Genomic DNA, 17,627 nt, shown 5'->3' with positions numbered 1-17,627 from the left:
ACATAATTTAAAATATTAAAATCTCTTTATTAATTAAAAATCAAATCTTTTTCAACTGAAGTTGATTCTTAACTATCTACAAATGAATCGTCTTTACTCTAGATTATTTGGCAAGGTTCAAGCTATCCAGTGTGTGTATGTGTATGTATGATATCTGTGTACGGGAGGGAGATGTGAAAGATGTGTGTGTATATACTATGATATGTGTGTATTTGGTTCCTACTGAGAAAGTGTTTGTGAGTATAAATGTTCATCTCTTACCATGCTCAACACTAAAGATTAAAAGAGATTTGAGGTTTCTTTGTGTCTCTGCTGCCCTTCATTAGACTTGACTCAGCAAACCTGACTTTATTCATTTAACAAGAAAATTTTAAAAATCATATTACCATTGCAAATTAATGTTTAATAGTCATACTGAAATACAACCTTTGAGATGAAGCAATATTCAACAAGTAAAATTTCCCATCATTTTTATATGATGCAAAATGTTACTTTGAGTCAAGCAATCTCCCCTCATTTGCTTCATGTTTGGAAGAGCCTTGTCTGCCAAACATGCTTTCCGGCACACTGTGCGATTGCATGGAACTGCAGGAGATGGACAAAGCAAGCTACTCACTAGATGAATCGCATCTGAAATGACCACTGCCAAAGCCTAAGCACTGGCACGAGAGTTTAAAGCCAGAATCAGACAACCGCTCCCACTCCTCTCCAATGGCATAATGAGAAACCGTGTAGGGGTCAAAGCACGAGTCATCCGTGGGTTGACTTAGGCCTTGGTCAACTACATGAAGAAAAAGAAGGGAAAAAAAGACATTTTATTATCATTTTGGACCATAAGAAGAAAACTGAATTATCGTATATAATGACTTATTCTAAACCCAAAATCCCATTAGCATTAAGAAGGATTCATCCTCAGTGCATCAGCTGCTCTGACGAACAATGCTTAGATTTTGCTAGTGAACACTTGCCACAAGCCTCTTAAAAGGAGTCCATCTTTCATTTTTGCCCTCAGTTCTAAAAAAAAAAAACCCATATCACTTCTGTTAAATATAGTTCATAGAACATGGAACAGATCGTGAGGCAAGAACTTCATAGGGTGCAAAGGCTGGAAATTCCTCTCCATCAGTATCTGAGTGACCTTAAGCTAGTTATATAATGTTTCCCTGCCTTTTTTCTCCCTCCTCTTTAATGTGGAGATAATAATAAAAATACTTCCTCTTGCTGAAGATCTTGTGAAGATCACATGCAATCATGAATTCCAGGTATTGGCCTATTGCCAACACTTAGAAAATGCTCACCAAATAAAGAGTAATTACTAGAGGGCCCCTTTGGCTTTTAATGCAAAAGTCATAGCCGTTTTATATACCATTAAAATGTAATCACATAAATGTGGTATTCACTTTCACTGCATGTTTTGCATAATAGTGCAAAAAGCCTAGATTTTGTACATTATTGTCATAATGATCAGACTGCTTTACTTTATCAATAAACCCAACTGTTCCAAGTAAGAGGAAGCAGTGTAATATCAAATGACTTGGTAATCACTAATGGAATCTCTTCATGTTGTCTAAGATCCGGTCTTTTATGTTTTGTGAAAGCAGATTTTAAAATAATCTATGCAAATAAAGCATGCTTCAATTCAGTCTCTAAAAATTAAATAAACTAACTTCTGTGACTTTGAATTCCATTGCGTACATTTCTTTTCACAGTGCAAAAATAAAAAACTCAAAAGCAATAATATTTGAAGTGCCTAATATTTTGAAAAGGATCATACTGGAAGAAAATAGAATTTTGTCAAAACTAAGACATCTGAAATGTCTCAGAGCTGGGAGAACCTGGCTAGAATGCAGAATATTACTGTTGGTAATGAGTCAGAAGGAAAAATGGAAGGAACTTAAACTGCTAAGAGGGTTTCAATAGCCCTCCTAAAAATAACCAGAAGTAAACTTTTGGAGGTGGAATCTTTTTAAAAAATGATGAGGAAAAAGCACAAAGTCCTTTATGTTCTTGAAAATTCCTTTCACGTGGCATTCTACTAGCAAAACCACATGAAGCAAAAGGTGCACATTAAATGGATATATAATAAGCATAAAATGATCCACCCCCTACCCCCAAAAAAACTCAACTGCTAATTCATAGGAGTTTATATGTGAAAGAACACAGTCATCTATCAAATGAGAAAGAAGGCTGAGGTTAAGCATCTGGCCATAGGAATAAAACCTATCACTGGGCGGATAGAATTTAGCACTCCCTGCTAATAGGGAATAGAGAACTCTCCAGTGGGAAGATTCATGGTTCTGATTAGTCTCTATTTCATGTTTCTGGTGAATCTTTAGCTGTCGCAGTTTGAAAAGCCAGCCGATACACTACTGGTTTAAAAGGACTTTCTAGGGAATTCCCCAGTGGTCCAGTAGTTAGGCCTTGGCACTTTCACTGCCATGGCCTGGGTTCAATCCCTGGTCAGGGAACTAAGATCCTGCAAGCCACAAGGCATGGCCAAAAAACGAAACCAAACAAATATCCAGGTGCTATAAAGAAGAGTCAATGACCATTTAACTCTGTGGCAGTTTTGGGCCTCTATAGTCATGAAATACGGGCTAGAATCTGCGTGCCAACACATGAGATGCAGGTTCAATCCCTGAGTCAGAGCTCCTGGTGGAGATTTCAAAATGGCAGCCCACTCTAGTATTCTTACATGGGAAATCCCATGGACAGAAGAGCTTGATGGACTACAGTCCATGGGGTCACAAAGAGTCGGACACGGCTGAGCGTCTGAGCATATACACACAATCATGAAATAATGTGGGAATAAGGGAGCTCTTTGGACAGAAATGGGCTATGTTGGTAGCATTTTACATTAGAAGCAAAACCCAGCCAGCACTGATATCTGCAGATAAAGAATTTCCTTTACAGGTAATCACCAGGACTTCCCTGGTGGCTCAGATGGTAAAGAATCTGCCTGCAATATGGGAGACCTGGGTCCCAGGTTTGATCCCTGGGTTGGGAACATCCCCTGGAGAAGGGACTGGCAACCCACTCCAGTATGCTTGCCTGGAGAATTCCATGGACAGAGGAGCCAGGTGGGCTACAGCCCAGGGACTTGCAGAGAGTCAGACAAGACTGAAGCAAGTAACACTTTCACTTTCAGTCCTTTCAGTACTTAAACATTACTCAGGAGCAGCAACCTAGTAAGATGAAGAGGGTCTGGGAACAGAGATCCGGAGACTTGTGTCCTGTATCACACCAGGTACTCACAGCCGGAACTCGGAGTGTTGGACTAAGCAATATTTGAGGTCCCAATATGTGGCCTATCACCACATAATGTTTGAGACTCTCTTTCCTATTCTTACGTATTTTACAAACATACTAGGATACTTTGAGGGAAAAATGATGGAATTTAAAGTTGCTCATTTTCCTCATGGAATTATTTCCCAAAGTCAAAAGACAAAAACAGGAAAAGAACAGTCGCTTGAAGAAGCATCACTGGGCTGGTCCACAGTGTGCCTGAATAACCCGGACATTCACATACCAGAATTGCCCACGGTAACCACCTCCTCGCGAATCTTCTGCCTCTGCTGGTCTTTTATTGCCTCCACTATGATGTTGTAGGTGGCCCCTCTGGTAAGGCCCGTCAGGGTGGCACTAGCAGAGGTTCCAGGAACTCGGAACTGCAATGATTAGCATATCCAAAGTGGGGAGAAAGTGTTACAGTGAGGAACTGACACAACTTCCCCTATTCTTTTCTCAATAACCCCTACTGTGTAAACAAAGCAAAGGGAGACAAATAAAAGTGGAGAGGTCCCAACCAACTAAGGAGAGGAATGGAACTTAAGTGAGGGGTTGCTTCTATCTGCCAGATTTTCCTGCCCCAAATCTACCCTGCGTGCTCCATAGTTAACCAGGAACCCTCACTAATTCTAGGGACAGCATCCTCTTCATTCTACTTTAGTTGCAAGTCTGGGCAAGCCCAGTGGAAGCCTTGGCCATCCCCCCTCACATAAAAGGGGGACACTGTGCTATGTGGGAGACATTCACCCCACTCAAGTGGCATCTGACTCCAACATGGGGTCCTTCAAACACTTTGTTTGAGGGGGTAAATCCTCAAACTCCTATTTCTAAGCTCATAAATCTTCGTGGTATAGTCAGTTTTTAAAATTCTGCCACTTTCTAAAACTAAGAAAACGCTAAAAACTGATATCAGCAAAACAAAGAAGAGAAATTTTAGTCAGCGAATCAATCACTTATAGGCACAGCTTCAGCCAAGGTCTTTCTCCTTTGACATGTGGTAGATAATGGGATTTGATTCTTCGAGGACAAACCATAATGATAGCATTTGAGCCCTTCCTGAACAAAAGTCAATTCAGGCAGGATCTCTATCTGTCTTCTAAGATCATTTCTTTGTGTATATTACTATGGAACTTCAAACGATTGAGGATAACAGAAGTGATTTTATTCTCTCCACTAAATGAAAGCTAATGACATTGTCTGGTACATCTCTTAAAGTAGAGCCATCTTTAGATTAAAAACAAAACAGTCAGGACTTGAAGGGATAAATTTATACATACAGCCAATGCACTTTACTGTACAGCAGAAATGAACACAACACTCTAAAGCAATTAAACTCCAATCAAAAAAAATACCAGGACTTAAGCACATCACCTTTCTAAGAGGTCCTAGAAGTAGGGTCACTGGACATCAGAGCTCTGGTCATCACAGTAGCCTAGCTTACTTTTTCCCCAGGTGTCCCAGAAGTAAAGAGAAACATGAGTTACCTGTAAGGGTTCTTCATCAATGCCAACTGGATGACATGAAATGATATACTCAGAGCTCTCCTGGAATGGGGTCCATGAGATGGTTGTCTGAGAGAGAGCTTCTTGTCCTGTAGAAGCATTTGGATTGAGTCCCACAACATGAGGGTAGAGATGATGGTCTACGTCTCCCCTGGGGACATGACCAATTTGGATCTCCTCATTTACATTCGGCGGATACGGTCTTGGCCTATGCCTTACGGGGGTGGCCGTTGTGGGCGGTGTGGTTCGCCTAAAACCATGCTCCTCAAAGATCATTTGTTGCCCAAGACTGGGCTGCTGACCAGAAGTGCCGGGAAGCTGAATACCGTTTCCAGTGTCATACCCAGGGTTGGTGATGGAAGGGGTCTTTTGAACTGTGGAGGGAACATCCAAGATCTCTGGTCCATGAAGATTGGGGTGTGGAAGGGTTACCAGCTGGGGAAGCTCATCTAGCCAAGAGAGGTTAGAGCCAAAAAAGCAAAGCGTGTTAAGCTCCCAGAAGTAGCCTCAGGAAGTCATTATCAATTCAGGCAACAACGACTATTTTACAATCTGATCAAAGCTCCTGAAAAATTAGCAGTTCTTAAATCACAAAACACTTTTTTTCCCCAAAAAAGAAATCTTTATGATTTTTCTCAAAGTTTTCTTTATAGTTTAGAAGGAAAAAAAGTGTTAGTATGAATTTATCATACACACAAAGCTTTGAAACGCTAAGCCACATAAAAGCTGCCTCTGCTCAAATTAAGCCTAATGGAACTGAAATATGCAGGCTTTTTTTCCCTCTTTCTCACTTGAGAATCATGTTATAATGACTAGAATCTAGACTAATTATATCAGCATCTGAAGTATGAGGATATCAGAGGTTTAGCACAGTAGTTTTTCATCGCTTGAAATGCTAAGAATAGGTTAAAACACATAAAATAAAATTCATTTAAAAATTCTATCAGCATAAATCAAACATTTTCTTCAAATTAAACTGAAATTGGATAAAAAGTAAGACATTATTTAGTTCAAGCTTCAGAAACCAAATAGTAAATAAAGACAAATGAGAAAGAGTTTTCTCTTCCCTCCCCACTTTTTATAAAAACACTTTTAACTCCAAAAGAATATACAGATGAACAGCAATGATCGAAACTTGGCTTTTACATTCTAATATCTGGCTTGAACTTTCTAAAGATGAATGAATAAAAGGTCTTTATATTGACTGGCTAGGAAAAAAATGAAACTGAACTCTGCAGTGGTCAGGTCATTCTCGCTATCAAAAAGCACAACATACATGCTAGGCTGTTAGAGGAAAAAAAGAGTTCCATGAGAAATACATCAAAACCTGGAGCATTTTTTCACTGCAAGATAAATTGTCTGTAATTAGTTTTGTCATGACGGGCTCCCCATTACCCAGAAGGTGCTCGTTACCTGTCTTTTTCCTCCCAATCAAAGGCTCACTCTTCTGATTGTTCTTGAGGGCAATGACTTGGATTGTGTACTCTGTTCCTGGTTCCAGACCTGATGGAAGGACAAATCATCACATTACATCTGTGGGTTCAGCTCATCAAATGGAAGTTGATCTCTGAAACAAGCATCCTCTCTTCAGCTGGTTGCTGGCCTCTTGAAAGGCAAGGGAGACTTTGCTTTGCTTTGCTTCTGTAAACACTCAAATACTCTGTATACAATGAGCACTTAGCAAATTAATTATCTTCCTATCAAATCTGACACCTGAATAAGCACTTTAACTTCTTGGGTTATTCTTTTAACATGTTGTCACATCTGCTCTTTGAATTCAAGAAAACCTATCATCATTGTACACTGCCAGTGAAATACACATTTAGGACCAATCAATGCAGACCGTACACATGAATCTACTTAGTGCGTAGGCCAGACCACTCTCAGCGGCAGGATTAGTGAAAAATCAGGCTACAGAACAGTGCTCTACAGGAAAGAATGATCACTTTTTGTGCAGTCCTGGTAAGAAGTATCCAAATCAACGCCTTCCATATTTGATTCTGTTTTCCTAACTCCAAAGTTTCTAAAAAAGCAGTGTCTCCTGGTACCTCTGTGTTCTATAGGATATTTTAAGTCAAGATGGTACTCTATAAACACAGGTTTAATTTCTTGGACAAAAATGATACCAGAGACGTATGATCTCTTATTCCCCATCCCAAGCACACTCTCCAGCATGAGTGAGAATCAATTTGCCTCAAGACCTATCCTGAGAAACTGGATAATGAAGGCCGTGAGAGGTGGCACTCTGGCAGATCTTCTAGCTTATCTTTCTTTAGGTTGCCGAGTAAGAGAACAGTATCAGCATTTGGTAGTTTGCTTTGAAGAGTGTCTTTTTCTAGGAAGAACTGATATGCGTTTGGCAAACATAGAGCAAATAAAAAGATTCCAGAATACCATTATGACAGTACTGAAGTTACTGCATTTTCATGAATTCATGACTTCTGAGATGTATTGAGCTTAACAGCTCCTGTGTAGACAGTGCCCTCTGAAGTTATCAGAAATGGGCTTCTTGATCTGATGGTAGAGCACCAAAGACACAGTTGCAGTCTGCTAAGCACTTTGTGTGTCCCAGAGAGTAAAAAGGAAAATGGTAGCATGGATGCAGCAGTACCAGTAATAGTAGCTTCTGTGACACCGGGGCGGGGCCGAGGGACCACTTCTCTAGGAGGGGACCCAGGCTTCTCATACTTGATGATATAACCAGTAATCCTGGCACGGGGCGGCAGCCACGATATCAGCAGGGAGTTGGGTGTGGTGGCCAGGAAACGCAGGTTGGATGGTGCATCAATGGCTAAAAGAAAAAAAAATTAGATCTCTTTAAGAAAACGAATAACCGTTTATTCATTTTCCTAGACTTTAAAAATGGACTTGAGAGAATCTAAGAATTCTATAAACTGTAAAAATGATTCACTGTGATCTTAATACAGAAGTATCAACCTCATTTTTGTTGCTCAAGTCCACATGACTGATGACACATACATACAAAGGGGCATTTCTTCAGTAGAAAGTGTAGTTACCAGTGGAGGCATCGATGACCACAGGGGAGCTCCGGGCATTGTCATTCAAGGTATACAAGTGGATCTTGTAGTCAGTACCAGGTTGTAAACCTGAAATTGGTAAAGAGATGATTTTTATCTGATGTCCATTTACTAGAAAAATTTTCAAACTCATCTGCGATTTTCATGATTCCTTCTATCATTGCCTATTTATACAAACCACTACAGTGGTTTGAATAAATTAGAGCATGGTATGGGTGTTAACTGTCCATGAGAAACAGGTCTCAAAAGAAAGGCACTGATGCACACAAAGACACTTTCTAAAATAAATTTTAAAATACAAAAATGCTGTGTTAAAAGTGGCCATTTTGGTGATAAATAGGGGTGAGGACCTATTATCTGTGTTTTAATCTGATTGTCACTGGTTGGTAACTGGGATCAGAACTTTAAATCTCTAAAAGTTCTAAACTGACCCACATATTAAACATTCTCTGACAACTTCAATCTCTAAGAAATAGTACTGTTTGCTTTTTAAATTTAATTTTGCTTTATAATCTACATAAATGTTAAGAACTATACATTCTGAGTTTCTTTTGGATTTCAAGCATTATGTATAAATTTTTTTTTTTCCATAAGAAAGGGTTCATTGGTGAAAGATCAAATTTGATTAATGGGATTTATGCCATTTCTCTGGAAAACATTAGCAAAACCAGGCATTTGCAGGACAAAATTTTTGATCACAGGATGAAAACAGGTCGTAGACAACAGAGCTGGGTTATCATAAAACACTGAAGATAAATTTAATCAGTGTACGTGGTAGAAAAACTAAGAAGCTAATTTATGTTGTGAATTGCAGTTAACAAATGTGGTCAGAAGAGTGGGTTCTCAGACCTGTGATGGTGTAACTTCTGACATCTGGCCTGATGGTTCTCTGAATTGGAGTCTGGCCATTTGCTGGGATAGCATCAACTTGGAAGCCGGTGATCGTCTCAGTCTTGGTTCTCCAGCTAATGGTGATGGTGGTCTCGGTAGCATCTGTCACACGGGCCCTTCTTGGAGGGCTGACATCTGCATGGGGTTACAGCCATAGATTAGTATGAGTGCCTGGATGGCTCATATAGTTAAGGTTTTGATATTAAGTTATTTTTTATATACCAAATATATCCATTTTTATATATTACTAATAATGTGTAGATTTTCCCCTGTGGCAACCAGAGAGAAAAGCTGCCAGTAATCAGGAAAAAAGAAAATATTCACCTCGTGTACCTTTTTTTTTTTTCCCTTGAGAAATGAAAAGCTTTACAGATATGGCCAGTGTTTCCCAAGGCTGACTTTAGCTATCTACAAATACCTCAGTAAATGTTAAAATTATTGTTATCACAATATAAAATACATGTAGTAACATAAGGAAGGTATATATATTATATATGTGTATATAATGTATACAATAATATATTGCTAGTATTTTGTCATTCTTATAAGGATTCATATTTTTTCTCAACAGGTATGATGCCATCCCTGTCTTGTAGATCAGAAAACTTTGACACTTTCTGTGATTTCTGAAAGAGAATAACTGTGGGTCATGGATATGGCAGAAAACTAGAATCTGGGCCACCATCGTCTAATACTTACTACACTGTTAAGACACAACAGAAGCCACCATGCCCTCCCCAACGTTCACTCTATGAAAACAAATCCTAACCAGTAGAACATAACCTAAGTGTAAGCCCTAGTTCATTGCACCAACACTGTCACACTATGAAGTGATTCTGTGTATGTACATCAGTACACCACTGTGTACACCACTTTCTGGAGAGGGCCACAGAAGTAACTCAAAAAGAGGCAAGCTAATCAATTTCCAAACCAGGAATCATTCCATTGTTAACTTAGTAATCTAGATAGCATTTGCCATTCTTTAATTTTTGTTTATAAAGCACGCTAATCAACGCTAAAAAGTTCGATGACTCACTCTCCAGAGTCGTAACGACTCCCTGAGCCGGTCTGCTTGTCAAAGTGTCCTTAAGAGCGTAGACACTCACTTCATATTTGGTGGCAACCTAGAAAGAAGGACGTGGTAAGCTTCAACAATGAGATGTTCTGAAGCCCAGGAATTTCCACTCCAGCATTCAAAAAAATGCAATGGTTAGAAAAGAAAAAGACAAAGCTAGCGAAAACCACAGAACTGTACATTCTTAGCTTAATTTCATTCCTAGACTGCAGATGATCAACAACATACTTAACTACACAAATTTAAAAATGTATTTAGGGTTAAGCCCAAGTAAGCCATAATTTAGCTATTTCCACTCAGCTGACACAAAATGAGGAAAATGGTATTAGCCTGTTTTCTCTTTCATGATCTGAAAGGTGCAAATCATGAATTTGTCTGATCATAGAGAGGAAGAGAACAGTCTTATCTCTGAACCCTCTTTCTGTAGTTTCTCCTGAAATTGGTCTTATGTTAAGAAGTACACTACTTTCCTAGGTACCTGGCTAGCTCTTTGCATGTACCTCTAGAGGTTAAAAATGACTTCAGAAAGGTAGTATTAGGCTGTGTTGGTAAAAACTAGAGAATATTTCTTGCGAGGGTAACAACATTCAGAAAAGCCATAAATAAAATGGATTTATGCATTCAGCCTATGGCTATATAAATTGCTCCCCCCCCCACACACACACACATTTTAAAATAAACAGAATACATTTAAAGAGCTATGCAACATCCAGTGCTCCTCATAAAATCCTGTCCCTGAGAGTCATTTGGAAAAGCTTCATTCTACTTGACACAAAATTATTACAAAATTAATCTGACAGCAAAGAACACAGATTTCTTATTTTATTTCCACCACTGTCAACTGTGTAAGAGATGATCTACTTCTTTACTCCAGTGAAAAACACTTCTTACCATGAGCCCTGACACAACCACAGATGAGCTATCGGGAGCAAGGTTGATTTCTTTCATCGGTCCGGTCTTCTCCTTAGGGGTCACCCGCACTCGATATCCAGTGAGCTGAACATTGGGTGCCGTCCACTGGGCGGTCAGGCTGGTTGGTGTCACCTGAGTAAACTTCAGGTTGGTTGGTGCAGGAATGGCTGTTGGGATGGTTATCGGTTAGAGTTTATCTTATATAAGTGGGGGAAGGGGGGAAATAAAGTGAATTCCAACCAGTACATAGGTTGTGCTTATTTGGTTTGGTAGGTACCCTAGTCAAGCAGAGATTCAGTATAGAAAAGTACAAAAGGGGATGCAAGATGAAGAAAATGCTTGCTGAAAAATAAAGCGCTTTTTAATCCAGCAATGCTCAGGATCACTGGAAACATCTGGGTAAACGCCAACAGTCTAAGAGACTTTAGGTTTTAGCAGTTTTTTGGGGGTTTTTTTGCTTTCCTTTAACAAAAAAAAAAGTCATATTAGTTTACTGACCATTAGGATTGATTTTCCATTTCTAAGGGAAGATGAGCAGGAGCCCCTTTCTGACAAAAATTATCTTTGTACAGAAAACCATTTCACAGAGTATTCCATTCCAAAGATAGGATTATGTTTTTATTCTCTTTATTTGGACCCCATGGACGATATCACTGCTAAATCTGAAGTATTCTCTGTGTTGCAGCATAGGAAGAAAATTGGCTCAAAACAGAAGCAGGAAAGAGAAGCAAAGAGCAATAATACGGATTGTCACCTCCAGGTTTTATGCTGTCACAGGGGACATCTTTAGCATTCCACGCTGCTTCAGAGACAAGCACAAGAAGATAAAGCATGGTGGAAAGCATCTGCCCTACCATCTCTTTCCTATGCATCTGATTCCTAGGCCTTTAAGCAAAATTATACACTGAGCATGTGATCTCTAACCAGAGAAGGAAGGGCTTACCCATGTGTGCTCAGAATCCTGCTACCATGAAATGGCTCAGTTTGGGTTCCTTTCTGAGAGTAAGCTCTAAGATGCCAGATTTCTTTCTTTTATACACAGTGAGCATAACCACAGGGAGTCAAGAAATAATCCACAATTTTCATGTTAACTTCAAATGTCTTGCTTTATGGCCTTGGTGGTAAGCCAAGCCACTCCAAAATTTCCTATTATTAGAATTTCTCTATGTCACCTACACTTCACTGCTTATTACTGTTCTCCTGTAAAGAGGGGCTTTCCTAATAGATAGGCTGTGTTTCTGGGTACCCCCTTACATGGTAATCAATAGCCTGATAAAAGTGTAATGCACTCAGCAGGGCATAAAGCCACTGCTCCCACGAGCACCCAGTGGTGCGATGAACGATATACCTGTGGACTGGGTTCCAATCAGGGGCTGGCTCTCCATATCATCGTGCAAGGCAACCACACTGACTGTGTACTCAGAACCCGGCCTGAGGCCTTGCAGCTCTGCAGTCTCCTCTTCACCATCAGGTGCAGGGAATAGCTCATGGATTCCATCCTCAGGGCTCGAGTAGGTCACCCTGTACCTGGAAACTTGCCCCTGTGGGCTTTCCCAAGCAATTTTGATGGAATCGACATCCACATCAGTGAATGCCAGTCCTTTAGGGCGATCAATGTCTGTTAGGCAAATTAATGGTAAGAGGTTATGTGAAAAGCAAGTTGTGAAATAAGCATTTTGATAACATGCAAAGCAGTTCTGCAGATACCATTTTTTCTTTGATGAATTAAATTCCAATTAACCCACTATTAAATGGAAAATTACTTGACCCTTGCATAAGGCTTTTTGGTTTAGAAAATATTTAATGTCGCATCACTTACTAAAAACAGGTGTACATGAGATGCGTAGATATCCCGCAAAATGTCCCCAAATGAGGATTTATTTATATACATTTTAAGATATTCTACCTAGATTTGTTTTGGCAATGTGATGTTAGTCTCACAGACCTGGATTTTTTTATACTTGGAAGTGGTAAAGTTGATTTTAAATGTTAGATTCAGATTGTTATAATCTTTAACCCCCCCCAACCCACCCATTGAGTATTTACATTAAACGTCAGTCCAGCCACACAAATGCTCCAAACATAAGAGCTTCATGTGGCACACTTCAATCAACTTTACCATCCAGCTCTCGAAAAGGAGATGCAAGCACATTTTGTAGATTTGCTATAGGCTAATAGGATTTTGCTGAGGCCATTTGAGCAAAAGCAATTCAAAGCATAGCACAACTAACTATGGTAGTTCCCCAACTTCTTTCCCTGTATGTTCATCACTGAGAAGGAGAAATGTTTGCAATGGGCTCAGCTCAAGATACAAACTAGGTATCCAGACAGCTAAGAACAAAGTTTGACTTTGAACATGGAAAACAGACACTGGTTACATACTGGTTACCGCTGTCTGAACCAGAGGCTGACTCTCTCCATTTTGATTCTGAGCATAGACACTGACCACATACTCCACTGTGGGCTGCAAGCCTTCAATTGTCATTTCTGTTTGATCTGCAAAGGGAGTGAAAAGCAAATGCAGCTTCTATGTCATCCGTTATGACAACCAAGGACTTTCAGCATTTGGTAATAAACGTGTGGTAGCCAGGAATTTTCATTTGCAGAATTATCATGAAAATATTAGAGGACTCACACATGGATTTCCTCTTAGACAAACACGTTCAGTGCTAATACAAATTACCATATTGGAGTGAAGTCCACCAAAGGCTAAACTCTAAAATTGAATATGATGGTGCCAACAATGAATGATGCTGCTCTTGGAAAAATGAAAACTAACTGGACTTTAAGATATAGCCTGAGGATCTTAATTTCACAATTATTTTATATGAAAACAGAAACAAGGGCTAAAAGAATATTTAAAAGTCAGCTAGGCCCACCTGTCTCTTCTTAATGTGCATGATAAACAAAATCACAAAGATGAAATCTAGTAATTTAAGATGTGCACACCATCAAACACTACTACATATATAAAAACAGAAATGCAGTCCTAAAACTTCTACCGTATAGGGAGTTGGTAACAACCTCGAGCCCCAAATTCATAAATACGGAAACTTTGACACTTGATATGCAACTGTATAGTACTCACAGCCAGCTGGTCATTTATTTACAAAAACATATCATTTGGTCCTACTCTGTTTATCCTGATGTATGTGAGAGGTTGGCTCTTCTTACCTGGACCTACAGTTTTCGTTTTTGATGGTCCTGGGCCATTTTTAGGAGCAGTGGTCACTCTGTAACCAGTAACAGGGGAACTTGAAGGCAGCCACCTGACACTAATGCTGTTGTCTTGGACATCAGTCACTTGCATCTGTGATGGTTTGTCAATTTCTACAAATAAAAACCAAGAGAAACCAATGAAGCCCCAGCTCCTAAGGACAAAACTAGACTAGGCTTTGTCTCCAGTTCTGGTACAGACAGAATAATCTCTTACTACTACTAATGATTCTCAGATGTTTATTTTGCAGATGCACGGAGAACTTTTGAGAGTGGTGCTTGGATCTTGATACCATTGCCTATTTTCAATATGCCTGTTTCATTCACAAAGAAATTATATTTCCTATAGATGGTGGTCTCCTTACCTTATCGGCTCATCCATTCATTCATTAACAAATATTTACTGAAAATCCTCTGTGCCTCTCTGTATTACAGGCACGTGAAATACAGCAATCAACAAAACAGAAAAAAATCCCTGCCCTTGGGGTGCTCCTTATATATCTGGTTCAAAACTCTGTAGCTGTTGCTTCATCTTTTTACAAAAGAAAATCGGTTCCACAATGAGGAAGATACTTTGGGAGAACACTGTAAAAAGTTTTTGTGTAAATGAGCCTGGGTCATCCGAGAAGAAGATAAGTACCTGTCCGGTAATTGATGGAAACGGGCTTGCTGCTTGCCGGGCTGTCCCCACGGCCAGTGACAGCATAGACAGTGATGGTGTAGTCCACTCCAGGTTTAAGACCACTGATGGTAGCTGTAGACTTGCTCCCAGGCACGGTGAAGTCCTGGACAGGGCTACTTCCTCCTGTTTGAAACGGGGTTAGTTCAAAGTGTGAGGGACCGACAGACACTTGGGGATTGCTGAGTTACTGAATTAACATATTGAGAGCAGCTTGTAAGTTATGCCTTTGCTTATTCACTTTTAAAGAGTCCTATTAACAGACCCTGAACAGAAAAGTATATTTATTTATGTATGTAGTAAGCCTTGAGTGTGTAAAAATTGAGAGAAAAATTGTAGTTAAAATGCTCTTTTAACATTGCAGCTTTAACATGTGGTAGGTGAAAATTAGAAGGGGAAAGAGGGTAAGTCCTCAATTCAAGACTGCACATATTGGGCTTCCCTGGTGGCTCAGTGGTAAAAGAATCTGCCTGCCAATGCAGGAGATGGGGGTTTGATCCCTGACCTGGAAAAATCCCACATGCCATGGACTACATGCCATGTACCACAACTACTGAGCCTGTGCTATAGGGCTTGTGCTCTTCAACAAGAGAAGCCCGTGTACCCCGACTGGAAAAAGGCCTGTACAGCAACAAAGACCCAGCATAGCCACAAACAAGTTATATATATGTATATGTATGTATGTATGTATGTATGTATATATGTATATAAAAGATTTCATATACTGGGGTCCTTTTCCAACATCTTAATGGAATATATTCATGTTAAATAAAATCTTAAAAATACAGGAAAGTAAAAGGAAGAGAAATACAAATTACTTACCATTTCACCACTGATAATACAGTTGTGAATTTACAATCCTTCTTCCTCAGCTCTACTGTTCCCCTCTAGTATTATACAAACAATGTTTTATCTTGATTTTGCCAACAGTTATATCACACATATTTCCTACACACTCTTAAAAAAAAATCAAGGCTCCACTGAATGGACTTGCCAAAGTTTCTTTAATTATGCACCCAATACTGGGCTTTAAGGTTACCCCCGTGGCAGAAGACTCAATCAGGGTGTGAAGAAGCCCTTCCCTAACGCACCTGTTTCTCCATAGGTGATCCTGTAGTATCTCACTGTAACAGCAGGAGCATCCCAGCTGATCAGCAGGCTAGTGGGGGTTGCAGCAATGACTTCCAGGTCCCTTGGAACATCAGAAACTAGAAACACAAGGGAAAGTTTTCACATCTGTAACTTTCCAAGGATGCCCTGATCCACCTTTTGTTCACTCTCTGGATCACTGCTTTTATGCTTCCTCCATATAATAATGTAAATGTTATACAAAATCAGCAAAATTAAAAGTTATGAACAATGCAAGGTTAGGGGTCAAGGAGACAATTCAAATCGTGGCAAGATGATTATTTCAAGTTTATGTGAAGCATTTTCCCCTCAATTTCTTATTTTGAAAAAATTTTGAAACAAAGTAAAAGTTATAAAAATAATATAATGAACCCCCATATTTCCTGTCTAGGTATTTGCTAATTGGTGATATTTGCCATGTTTCCTTGCCTCTGTCTATGTCTTTTTGTTAATCCATTTGAGACTGAAGTACAGAAATGACCATACTTCTTCCCTAAGTACTTAAGCATCTATAGTCTAAGAACAATTTACAATGTTATATTAAAATGATTTTGTTTTTAACAGAGAACTTTGAAACAGAACGTTTTCAACTTTTCGAATAAAACTTTAGTTCTTAAAAATGCACATACACCTAATCCAGGTGAGAAATTTCTTGGAATAAAGAAGTTATCTCATAACCATAATCTATTTTTTTTTGAGATATGATGACTCAGACAACACAGAGCTGTGTCACAGAAGCTATTGCCTCCATAGGAAAGTCCTCTGAGTTTCTTTGCAGATGGGAAAACAAGTTACCTGTTGATTGTTGGCCAACCAAGGGCTGACTTTCCTCTTTACTATTAAGAGCAACAATGCTGACCACATATTCTGTGCCTGGGATCAGGTTGGTGAGGGTGATGGAATTCCGAGAGGGGGGCACTCGATCTTCCCGAGGTCTTCCACCCATGTGTTCAGGATGATGGCGGATCCTGTAGCCAGTGATGGTGGCTCGCGGAGCAATCCAATGGACAGTGAAAGAGTTGGCAGTGATATCAGAAAAGTCAATGCCACTTGGGGAATCGAGACCTGTTTTTCCCATCCGGGGGAGGAAGAGATAAAGGGGGAAAAAGGATAGCACCAACTGAGGAAGTGACAAAGAATGTAAGGAAAAGTAATATCCATCCAGCGTTTCAACCCTTTTCCACTAACAATGAATTGTCGTGAACCTTAGGTTCTGACACATTGGTTCTAAGGCACAGATATATTTAAAAATAATAAACTGACTCTGTTCAAGTTGTCCAACTCATTTTTTTTTTCTTTTTGTTTTGGCTAAGTAATCCAGGTGATTCTGCGTCACATTTGAAGACAGGAGTTTAAGATATTCTGGGAACTGATATTTTTCAAATGCTTCATTGTTCAAGTATTCTGTTTCTATCCTATAAGTGTATCTCTCAACGTAAGGCAAGACCTGCCCGCTCTCAAGATTAGGTGTTTGGCTCTCAAAGAAGCTTTCTACACTCAAGAGGGAATTGATATGTCAACAGGGTGCTAACAATGCCAAACAAAAGACTTTCTAAAACTAAGATAAGACTTCATCCTGGACAAATTACAGTTCACCTAATTCCTTGTGAATTGAGAATTTAGCACATTGAAGAAAAATTAACAAAATTTAGGGCTGATCTCAAATTCAAATCACTTAACTTCTCTGGGATTTCAGCAATTTTCATTTTAGTTATAACATTTACTTCAATAACATACTCGAATCAAACTGAGATACCATCGCCCGCTTAGCGCAATAGGCAGCATGTCAGTCTCAAATTGAGATACCACAACTTCTTTTTGGAAGCAAGTGGACTATGAAAAATAAGCAAGTGGTTATATTAAAGTGCACTTTTTAAAAGGGAAAAATTAACAGTAAT

At 39.4% G+C, this 17,627-nt stretch overlaps 1 protein-coding gene across 8 annotated transcripts in view; it reads right to left on the bottom strand.

Moving 5' to 3' along the window:
- FN1 (fibronectin 1) overlaps positions 1-17,627 on the bottom strand; it is a 69,412-nt gene that overhangs the window by 5,445 nt on the left and 46,340 nt on the right. For 2 of the 8 annotated variants that reach the window (XM_061148801.1, XM_061148803.1), the window contains 15 exons: positions 16,525-16,794; positions 15,693-15,809; positions 14,563-14,727; positions 13,881-14,036; positions 13,089-13,202; positions 12,055-12,324; positions 10,686-10,873; positions 9,756-9,843; positions 8,678-8,854; positions 7,808-7,897; positions 7,402-7,581; positions 6,204-6,293; positions 4,773-5,239; positions 3,530-3,668; positions 617-781 (listed from right to left, as the gene is read on the bottom strand). In XM_061148801.1, coding sequence (XP_061004784.1) covers positions 617-781; positions 3,530-3,668; positions 4,773-5,239; positions 6,204-6,293; positions 7,402-7,581; positions 7,808-7,897; positions 8,678-8,854; positions 9,756-9,843; positions 10,686-10,873; positions 12,055-12,324; positions 13,089-13,202; positions 13,881-14,036; positions 14,563-14,727; positions 15,693-15,809; positions 16,525-16,794 — 2,676 coding nt within the window. The remainder of the gene's footprint in view (positions 1-616; positions 782-3,529; positions 3,669-4,772; positions 5,240-6,203; positions 6,294-7,401; positions 7,582-7,807; positions 7,898-8,677; positions 8,855-9,755; positions 9,844-10,685; positions 10,874-12,054; positions 12,325-13,088; positions 13,203-13,880; positions 14,037-14,562; positions 14,728-15,692; positions 15,810-16,524; positions 16,795-17,627) is intronic. The other 6 variants (XM_061148804.1, XM_061148807.1, XM_061148802.1 and 3 more) reach the window with 3 other exon arrangements.

This window comes from Dama dama, chromosome 8, assembly GCF_033118175.1.
Source record: "Dama dama isolate Ldn47 chromosome 8, ASM3311817v1, whole genome shotgun sequence".
Lineage (NCBI taxonomy): Eukaryota > Metazoa > Chordata > Mammalia > Artiodactyla > Cervidae > Dama > Dama dama.
The sequence above is the reverse complement of the archived record's forward strand: the minus strand, read 5'-3'. Positions and strand labels throughout refer to the sequence as shown.